Raw genomic sequence first — 11,488 nt, forward strand, 5'->3', positions numbered from 1 at the left:
TAGTATATCTTGTAGCATTGACTTGGCTTTTATAAAGTTCTTTAATGTTTGTTTATCTCAAAGTAATGTAATTTCACTGTCATATTTGATGGACAGCGTTGCTGGCTATTTGATTCTTTGTGGGCAGTTATTTTTTTCTTTCAGAGTTTTTGATATGTCTCCCCATTGCCTTCTTGACTGCATGGTTTCTGTTGGAAAACAGAGCTTGCTCTTATTTTTCCATTTTTGGGTAGCAATCTGTTTTTCCCTAGCTGGTTTCAGGATTCTTTCTTCATCTTTGATTTTGGAGAGTTTGGTTATCATATGGAATGGTGATTTCTTTTTGAGGTCTGTCCTACAATGGGTTTGTTCAACTTCTTGTATGCTTATCTTCTTGTATTTCATGATGATAGGGAAATATTCTTCCTGCAGCTGTTCGACAATCTTTTATCTGGTTATCTTTGTCTATTACTATTCTGGAAATCCACTCATAGCTTATTCCTCTTCATGTTTTCTCAAAGGGATCTTAGGCTTTCTTCAGATTTTTTTTTTTTCATTCTTGCTTTTCTATCTTAGCAGTATTAAGAGATTTGTCTTCAAGCTCACTAATTCTGGCTTCCATTGATCTAATTCTACTCCTTTGCAGTTCCAGTGTATTTTGCATTTCTGATATTTTAGTAATTATTCATCTGGATCTCATTATTTCAGGTTTTGTGTTGTTTCCAATGTCACATCGATTTTGTTCAATTGTTCCTGTGGTACTTTTCTGAATTTTTCCTTATTTCCTTGACCTTTCTGTAGAATATTTGGCTGTATCTCAGTATCATTCTCCTGAAATAATTTTCAGTTAGTTCCAGTGCCTCTTCTTCATCAAAGCATTTTCTAACTCTTCCTCTGATTAATTTGTTTGAACTACTCTGTCTGGATTCTACATATGAACAGAAATTTTCTTCTGCTTTTTAGGCATTGTAGTGTTGTTTTATTTATTTTAATATGGTGAGAGTATATGTTGGTGCATTCTGAGGCACTCACCAATTGTTTCCTGGTGGGTATGATCAGAAGAGAGTTTCTCTGTTCACTGTTCTTACAGTTCAATTCAGAGGTGTTTTTAGTAGATGTTAGCTGTAGATACTTCTATGGTTTATAGCTGCTCTTATTGGCTTTTGCACAATTGTGAGGCTTTAGAGGGTATAGCTGTGGATTGGCTGTATGAATGAAGTTGCTGTTTTGTGATGCAAGAAGAAAAACAAAGAAACATGACAAAAACCAAATAATAATAATAAAAAATCAACCCAGCTTACACAGCCAGAGTGGAAGAGGATGAAGGGGAAAGAGACTAATAGTGGTTTTCTCTGCCCATTGCAGTGTGTTCTCCCATTTAGTGGCCTTCACAGGCACCGGAGATAGTTCAAATTGGTCATGCTGCATCCAGAACTTGGGACCAATCAGATCATCTGCCTACTTTCCTTCTCTTTCCACCTCCTTCCCATCCCCCCGCCCCATGTGTCCATTCAACCCCTTCTCCTAGTGAGACCCAGTCCAGGGCTGGCCAGGGTTATCTTTTCAGATTTGTATCTGACCCTGCTTAATAAGGTTATTGTATACAACCTGCCTCAACTTACAACATCCAAATGGCTCTGAGTACCTGGAAAGTGGGAGGTTTTCTTGGTTTGTACACTGGTCTAAAAAAAAAAAGAAGAAAAAAAGTAAACAAATTGCACCTTTGTCTCCATGAGCCACAGGTAGGATTTTGCCACAGAAATATGTTTTATCATCACTAAGGTTCACAGACTATCAAGATGGAGTCTTTTTTAACTTGAAATCTACATGACCTCCTCACCATTTTCAAGTTCAGTATTGACACTATTCCCTTTTTGTTTGTGGCTGACTTCATTTTATATTAACATCTATACTTCCTTATTTTCAATTTTGTAGATTTGTTTACTGTGTATACTTCTGTATCTGGATTCAGTTCTGTTTGGTGTTGGGATGTATGATAATCTCAGGTTATTGTCTGGTGTTCTTGGTTTCAGTTCAAAGAACACCCTTTAATAGTTCTTGTAAAACTGGCTTTGTGAATACAAATTCCTTAATTTCTGTTTACCTGTAAATGTCATAATTTTGTTGCAGTATTTGAGGGACAGCTTTGCTGAGTATATAATTCTTGGTTGGTGATTTGTTTTTTGTTTCAGAGTTTTGTATATGTCATGCTCTTGTCTTTCAGATTTTTGCGTTTCTTCCGATTTTTTCTTTCTTTTTAAATGTTTGTTCTTCTGTTGTTGTTAGTTACCAGTGAATCAGTACTGTCTTATAGTGCCCTTATGCACAACAGAATGAAACACTGCCTGGTCTTGGGATAAGCTAACAATTGTTGCCACGCTTTAGCCTATTGATGCTGCCACTTTATTAATCCATCTTGCTGGGGATCTTCTTCTTTTTCAGTGACCTTCCACCTACCAAACATAATATCCTTCTCCAGTGACTTCTCCTGATAATATGTCTGAAGTATGAGAGATGAAGTTTGGCCATCCTGGCCTCCAAGGAGCACTCTGGTTGTACTTCTTCCAAAACACATCTGTTTGTTCTTTTGGCAGCCCATGGTACTTTCAGTATCCTTCTCCAACACCATAACTCAAAAGCATCAATTCTTCTACAATCTCACTTATTCACTGTCCAACTTTTTCATGCATATGAGGTTATTGAAAATATCATGCCTTGAGTCATGCACATCTTAGTCCTCAAGTTGGCAACTTTGCTCTTCAACACTTTAAAAAGGTCTTGTGCAGCAGATTTGCCTAATGCAATATGTCATTTGATTTTTTGACTGCTGCTTCTATGAGTGTTGATGGTGGATCCAAGAAAAATGAAGCCTTTGACAACTTCAATCTTTTCTCTGTTGATAAGAATGTTGTTTATTGGCCCAGTGGTGAGGATTTTATTATTTTTTTTTTCTTTACATTGAGATGCAATCCATACTGAAAACAATGAACTTTCATCTTCATCAGTAAATATTTTAAGTTCTCTTTACTTTCAACAATCAGGGTTGTATCATCTGCATATTGGAGGATGTTAACAAGTCTTCCTCCAATCCTGATGCCACATTTTTCTTCATATAACTCGCCTTCTTAGATTATTTGCTCAGCAAACAGATTGAATAAGTATGGTGAGAGAATACAACCCTGTTACATACCATTCTCAATTTTAAACCATTCAGTATTCCCACATTCTGTTCGAACAGTTGCCTCTTGTTCTGTATACAAATTCCTTATGAGCACAATTAAGTGTTCCAGTATACTCATACTTCACAAAGCTGTCCATACCTTGTCATAATTCACACAATCGAAGGCCTCTGCATAGTCAATAAAGTACAAGTAAACATCTTTCTGGTATTCTCTGCTTTCAGCTGAGATCTACTGATGTTAGCAATGCTATCCCTAGTTCCACATCCTCTTCTGAATATGCCTTGAACCTCTGGAAGTTCTCTGTCAATGTATGCTTGCAGCTGTTTCTGTATTACCTTTAGTAAAACTTTATGCACATGGCATATCAAATATATTGTCTAATGATTTCTGCATTACTTTGGGTCATCTCTCTTTGGAATGGGCACAAATATGGATCTCTTTCAATCAGTGGCCAGATAGTTGTCTTCCAAATTTCTGGCATTGAATGAGTGAGTGCCTCTGTGCTGCCTCACTTTGTTGAAAGATTTCAATTTTTATTCCATCAATTCCCAGTACCTTGTTCTTTGCCAATTCCTTCAATGCACCTTGGACTTCTTTCTTCAGTATCATTGGCTCTTGATCATATACTACCTCTTGAAACGGTTGAACATCAATCATTTCCTTTTGGTCCAGGGACTCTGTGTATTCCTTTCATCTTGTTTTGATGCTTTCTGCATCATTCAATAATTTGTCCAGAGAATTCTTCAATAACAAAGTCGAGGCTGTAATTTTTTCTAAAATTCCCTCTGCTTGAGAAATGCTTAGCGTGTTCTTCCCTTTTGGTTTTCTGACTCCAGATATTTGCACAATTTGTTATAATATTTGACTTTGTCTAGTCGAGCTGATATTTAAAATTTTCTGTTCAGCTCTTGTACCTCCTCATTTCCTCCATTTTCTTTAGCATTTCTACATTGGAGAGCAAGTCTTTTCTGACATGCATTTTGAGCTTTTCTTTCTTCCTTGTCTTTTTAATGACTTTTTGCTTTTTTCCTGTATGATGTTCTTGATGTCATCACACAACTCTTCTTGTCTTTGGTGCCTACTATATCAAGAGAAATATGAGACAACAGACAAGGACCTCCCAGGTAAGGGACACTGACTCTGAGGCATCAGTTGGACTTACATTACAGGTTGTGTGAGAGAGTTCCTGATTTAAAGAGGCAGAGCATTTGGCTGTTATCCAAAGTGGCAGTCATCTTAGTGATGAAGGGAATGCGGGGAATGGGGCAAACTTAACTGAGAGTTCAGAAAGTGTGTAAATGTTTTCAGGATTTCTACACCAAAAACATTACATTGAAGATCAAGCATCCTGGTTCAGTCTCACTACCCTGCCAAAGAATTGGTATAGCATAGGCTCAATAGGTACATGAACATAGCCTGAGAGTTATACATTCAAAGAAGCAAAATCACAGATGTTTTCACCAAGATGAGAATGGGCTACCATTGGTGAGTGAGGGGAGCCAAGAGTGAATACTTGGTTTCACTTTTTATATTATTTTCCTCTGGGGTCAGCTCTGGGTACCCTGATAGTTGTCATCTGATGCTTTGGTTTCCTTTCCTAATATAGCCCATATTGATATATTTTTTTTTTCTTTGATGTACTTCATTCCCTTTATAGCAGGCCAGTCTTAGTCTTTTCTGCACATACCTGATTTTGGGGTAAATCCCTTTTTCTATCTTCCTTTTAGTAGACTCTCCTGAGAGGTCAGGTCATTTCCTACATTTCTGAGCATCTCCTCCCTCTTCTAACTGTCTAACACTGGGGCTCCCTTTACAAGCTTGTTCCTCACCATTGTGGTGAAAGTTGTGTCCTCTGGGTACTCACTGTGTAGGGGTATGTGGCTATCCTGATAAATCCCACTCTAACATGCCAATTCCCCAAAAGTATGGATTCATTTCTCTACAGAATAATCAGACAAATCTATGACTTCAACTTTATGTATTGTAGATAACAACGCAATCCCTGCTTCTGTTATGCCCAGAATTCGGGGTCCCCAAAGACCACCCAGGAGCCATGTACCGATGTAAATACATAAGGGTTGTTTATTCAAGCTCGAGCCAGGTCTCTAACCTTATCTGATGCAGCGGAATAGGGAAAGAGCCCCGAACTCATTGTCTGCAGGGTTTTTATAGAGTTTTCAAACAGCTCAGGTTTCTCAGCTTTACAATCTTTGGATTGGTTAACAATTGGCAAACTATGAGATGTTACAGTTTAATTGGTCAGGACTGGTGGTCTTTGTTCTTAGGCTAGGGTAAAGGAAAACATCTGGCCTCTGGCCTTGAGCTGCCTGGCTATTTATACATATATCATTTTCTTGGAGCTAGAGGACGTGCTAAAGCTTATATACGAAATGGATTCTTCTCTTTGGTCCTACACTTCAGTTAGCAACAACAACAAAATCTGTTATATCCTGTCCTAACCTCTGGAGCAGAAAATTGAAGAACCTGTGCTTAGTGGGCCCAAATCAAGAAACTCACACTGATACAACATTGATAATGTTTCCTTTCACCATTATCCCATACACTTAACAGCCATGGCCACATAAATTTTCCATGCTTCTCTTTGCATATATTAGAAAATTAAAGCAGTTCTTTTGGAGTGTAATGTATGTTTTCCAGTGTGATAGTGTATAGCTTACCTTTTGGGGCCCACAGTAACTTAAGTCAAATTATAGGTCTAGAAGCAATAATGAATATTCAGCCTCAAGTGCTGCCCTAGGCAATGCCTCATACACTAACAACTTGGGTAATCTCAGCACCAGGTGCTGCCCAAGGTGATATCTCAGACAATGGTTTTTCATCCACACCTTGTTCAATCTCATCAACAGGGGCTAAGAAGGATGGTCCTGTTGGTAGAAGTGAGGCAAGGGAATTTAGTGGCTCTTGAATACCTGGTGTGGTGCTACAGGTTAAGCTACTAACAAATCCAAAGACACCAGTTGCTCCTAAGAGCAACTCAGCATCACTACTAGTTGGAACAATCTTGATGGTACTTTACAACGATAATATGCCCCCAGTTCCCTAATTATCTGTCTATATGTCCCCATCTCAACACTCAGGATCCCATTTCTTTCCAATAAATGCCCTCACATTAACATCAGACACCATTTGAGGTTGGCTATTTAGCTGCTGTGGAGCTGTGGGTTAATGCACCAGACTGCAAAGCCGTTTGAACCACAAGGTTGGCAGTTCAAGTTCACCAGCTGCTCCTCAGAAACCCTATACAGGGTCACTATGGTTTGGAACCAGCTCAACGGCACTTCACAACACACCAATTCAGCTGGTACCATAATTCAGCCACTCATACAATGTGACTCTGGGTTTAGTTTTCAGCAATATCAGCTCTGCTACTACCTGAGATAAATCTTGCTTTCAGGGCACAAGTAGAAACTCTTAGAACTTTTATGCAGATTTCTTATTGATTTGTGACTTCTAACCCTAAGTCCTGGGGTGGTACTTCAGGACAATGCACTGGACTAAAAGGTCTCTTTCAAACCTATGGTCCGTGGGTCAAACCCACCAGCCACTCCACAGAAACCCTATATAGAGTCTCTATGAGTCTCATCTGACTCTATGGCAATTAACAACAACAGCAAGCCCTGATTTCCTGTCTTTTCTTTAACACTTGTAAGTAGAACCAATCAACCAACTTCTTTATAATTCTCATCCTGACAAAATTGCTGAAAAGTGAAATGTACATGGCATTTCCTATTCAATATCAGGAAAAGCTAAAGCAAAAAATCACTTTAATGTGAAAAAAATAAGACCTAAGGTGGCAACTCATTCATCTGTTACAGAAAACACCAGGTCTGGAGGACATGCCACTATGGAGGTCCTTGATAATGTTTTAAATAGTTGTACAATAATAATAAAGATGGACTATATTCATTGGATTGCATTTATTTGCTGTTAGAAAATAAAATTTTTAGTATTTTTTTGAAATGGGATCATGAAGTCAAAGAGAAAAGTTGTTGTTACCTGACATTCAATTGACCCCTAGTCACAAAGACCCCATGCACAAGGCAATGAATAGCTCTCCAGTCCTGTGCCATCCGCATGATCGGTAGGAAATCAGACTATTGCCACACATAGGATTTTCATTGATTGCTGGAAGTAGATCACCAGGCCTTTCTTCCTAGTCTGTCTTAATCAGGAAATTCTGCTAACATCTGTTTAGCATCATAGCAACCCTCAACTCTCTACTGATGTTTGTGTGGTGGCTACACATGAACTGCCTTAGGGAAGAATCAAACCTGCATCTGCTACATGGAAGGTAAGAGTTCTACCACTGAAAAAAGGAAATGGTTGTTTTTGTTCTTGTTTAGTGCCTTAATGTTGGTTCTGACTTATAGTGACCAGGGATAGGATTTCAGAAGAGTGGCTGGTGGGTTTGAACTGATGACCTTGTCATTAGTAGTCCTATGCTTACAGTGCCACACTAGGGGTTATTGTTGTTGAGTGCTGTCAAGTCAGTTCTGACCCTTAGCAACCTTGTATAGGGTTTCCAAGCAGCAGCTGGTGAGATTGAACCTCTGATATCGCGGTTCAAACTGACGTTGCATTCAGCGCATTACCCACAGTGCGACACCAGGACTCCACACCAGGGGTTAGGGCTTTGGAAAGTCATTATGTGATCATTGTAATATGAGTGAAAGAAGCTAAAAATGGGGCGGAAGTATATATATTTTATAATCTTGTTTATACATTTCTGAAATAGGAACTCAAATAACAGTAACAGAACTCAGATGAGAGGCTGCCGGGGGAGACATTGTTTTAGGCACTTACAGTTGGATTACAAGTAACTATGAGGAGAATGTTGGGGTGGCAGACATATTCACTATCTTGATTTTGGTGGTTATTTTAAGGCCATATCAATATGCCAAAGCATTAATTGCAACAATTTAAATATTAGTCCCTGTATATCAAGTTTGCCTCCGTTGTTGCTGTTCTTAAATGACATCAAGTCCGTTCCAACTCATAGTGGTCCTGTATAGGATTTCTGAGTCTTTTAAAATCTTTGAGGGAGCAAAAAGGCCTTAACTTCTTCCACGTAGCCACTTGGGGCTCAAACCATGAGCATTGAGGTTTACAGTTCAGTGCTTATCATTTTGGGCCACTGTGGTCTCATGCCTCCACAAGAAGAGTTCTATAAGAAAAGAGCACGTTGGGATGCTGGTGAGGGAGATGAGAGAATCACACTGAAGGTTAATCAGACAGAGTTCTGGAATCTCTTAGAAAGGGGGAGAGCTGATGATGGAGCTATAGGATTCCCTACTCAGAGGAGCCCTGCTGTAGAAAATGCGCTGCACCTCTAGGCTAGTTTGAACCACAAGGTCCGTGGTTCAAATCCACCAATCTCTTCTCAGGAACACTATACAGGGTCTCTATGGGATGGAACAGACTTGATGGCACTTAATAACACCACCAATCAGAGGTTGTTGCTGAGGTGGTCACAGCTGGACCCTGCCTCCCCAGCCTCAGGCTTTAATACAAAGAGCGTTTATCCCAGCCTGATGGAGATAAGTCTTTTCTGTTTCCTCTGAGCCAATTTGTATTGGATTGGACTGTAGGACAAGGAGGATGGGGCTCCCTGCCAGGCAGAGACCCATGAAGGCGCTGGGCCCAGAACTGCAGCAGCACAAGAATGAGCAGAAGCCCAGCCTGGTCCCAAGCAAGCAGCTGTAGTGCATCCTCCTCCCTAGAGATAAGAATGGGGTTCTTGTCTCACTTCCCTGTGTTGGCCTGGAGCACTGTGTGAGCACCCAGGCTGATATCAAACGACTGACAGTAATAAACGGCCTCATCCTCACGCTGCAGTCCAATGATGGTCAGGGAGCCAGAGCTGCCAGACTTGGAACCTAAAAATCGATCCAGAATCCCTGAAGGTCGGTTGCTATTACCATAGATGAGGAGTTTGGGAGCAGTGTCTGGGAACTGTTGGTACTACTGCACATTGTAGCGACCAATGTTGGTGCTGCTTCCAGTACAGGAGAGACTAACCCGCTGGCCTGGGTTCCCAGAGACAGAGGGTATCTGACTCAGCATAGACTGAGTCCAGGATCCTGAAAATAGGGGAGACACAGAAATGGTGATTCTATTTCTAGGGACAGGAAGAGTAAGCAAGGTCCTATGTGTTCTCCAGGTCCATTCCAGGACCCCAATGAAATCACCTTTGCAGTGAGCAAGAAAAGTGAGGAGGAGAGGGGTCCAGGCCATTGTGGAGATTGTCCTTGATTCCTGGAGCTGAGCTTTCTCATCCCCTGTTGACCTCTTCATACTCTGAGATAAGGGAGGGTCTATTCATGCAAATATGGTCAACTTTCTGGCCCCTAACCCCAGGCCATGGATCAGACCTCTTTGTCTGGAAATGGCCAGGGAGGTGGGGCAGGGGTGGGGTGATATGGATCCCAGGGGTGTGGGAGGTCACAGATGTGTGCAGTGAGCCTTGAGCAGAGGACACCAAACAAGGCCAGGTGGCTGCTTCCAAATTCTGGTCACCTCAGTGTCCCCAGTCCTCAGAAGTGGGCTGTGAGCACCCTCTGCTGCTCAGACTCCCACCCAGTCATTGTGTGACATGAAAACTAGAGCCGTCATCCCTGTTAATGTGGCAATATTTTCTCTGCTGAGACTCTCATTGGTGACTCTACTCTATGGCTCCCTTGACGGAGGTGTTTTTGATAAACATCATTCTATAGAAAAATGCATAATGTTCTTCAAAACAGTTTCCTAATGTTCCAGTGAGATAATAGTAATTCTAACTTTTTTCTTAAACATTTTCTTGTGAATTGAGTGAAGGTTTACAGGGCAAACCATCTATTTTAAATCCAACATACCATAGACTCTGTTTCATGACAAAGATTGCAATCCACCCTATACACCATCAGTTGACAGTATTTATCTATATTCATATTAACTCTTCCATTCCTTCCTGTATCTTCTGCTACCCTCATTTTTCCTCTGCCAACCTCCCTATGGGCATATATTGTTATATGTACTCTCTGGTATGGCATTGTGGGTTATGTGCCAGACTGCAAAGCCGTTTGAACTGAAAGGTCAGTGGTTCAAGCTCACCAGGCACTCCTTGGAAACCGTATGCAGGGTCGCTATAGGTCGGAACCGACTTGATGACAACTCTCTAGCCTATATAATTTTCCTTCCCTGTCCCAGTAACCATCATCGAATGTTTCTTTTATCAAGAGAAACTTTCTTTTTTTTAACTTTTTGCAACATGATCTCATACAATACTTTGCTTTTGTGATTGACTGAATTCACTCAGCATAATGTCCTTCAGTTTCATTCATGTTGTGAGGCGTTTTCAGATTCATAATTATTCTTCAGTGTTGAATAGTATTCCAACACGTGTATATGCCTAAGTTTGTTTAACCATTCTTCTGTTTTTGGGTGGTTAGGCTGTCTCCCTCATTTTGTTATTGTGAATAATGCTTCAATGAACATGAGTGTGCATATATTTAGTGATGTGTCTCTTGTATACGGCATATTGAAGGATTTTTTTTTTTTTTTTTTAATCTATTCTGCTACTCTCTGTTTCTCGACTGGTGCAATTTATCCATTTATATTTAGTATAATTATCAATTGTTGTTGTTGTTAAGTGCTGTCGAGTCGGTTCTGACTCATAGAGACCCTGTATAGGCTTTCCAAGGAGCGACTGGTGAGCTTGAACCACCAACCTTGCAGTTCAAATGACTTTGTAGTCTGACTGCTGTCATTTTGTTGTGTGTTTTAATCTGGTGCTTCAGGTTTTTGGTCCACATAAGTTTATGCATTGAGTTCATATTGTGTGTGGATTTTCTTTTCATTTCATTTCTGTTGTGTATTAACAGTTTTACTAATTCATTAACATGTTTACTAATTCATTCTGATTTTCCCCTTTTTTATTTTGAGGTGAAAATGTATTAATTTTCTTTGGGGTTATCTGTTATTAACTTTTTCCATGTTTAAAAGAGTCCATTTTGTATTTTCTTTTCCTTTTTAACTTTTTAATGTGAATTGTGTGAAGGCTATCAGACAAAATCATCAACTTCACTTTCAACCAATTATATGCTTTGTGTCATCTAAATGATTACAATCCCCTCTGTACAATAAGAGTTATCCTGCTTCCTCCCTTTTACTTATTTTTCTCAAATCAATAAAGCAAAAATACTTGTTGTACACATGCAAATAAAAAATTGTATATTCATTTAAATGTCCAAAGTACACATTTTGAAAGTCACCCTTCTGCCCACTGGCACACATCCTTTCTCAATCCATGGACCTAGAATCCACAGCTG

The 11,488-nt window shown here is 39.9% G+C and overlaps 1 gene segment (V, D, J or C); it reads right to left on the reverse strand.

Moving 5' to 3' along the window:
• Positions 1-8,924: 8,924 nt before the first annotated feature.
• Positions 8,925-9,416, reverse strand: LOC102838429. The segment is given in 2 exon segments: positions 8,925-9,262; positions 9,371-9,416. Coding segments are annotated over 2 exon segments (384 nt in total).
• Positions 9,417-11,488: the final 2,072 nt, after the last annotated feature.

Source organism: Chrysochloris asiatica, unplaced genomic scaffold (genome assembly GCF_000296735.1).
Source record: "Chrysochloris asiatica unplaced genomic scaffold, ChrAsi1.0 scaffold00306, whole genome shotgun sequence".
Lineage (NCBI taxonomy): Eukaryota > Metazoa > Chordata > Mammalia > Afrosoricida > Chrysochloridae > Chrysochloris > Chrysochloris asiatica.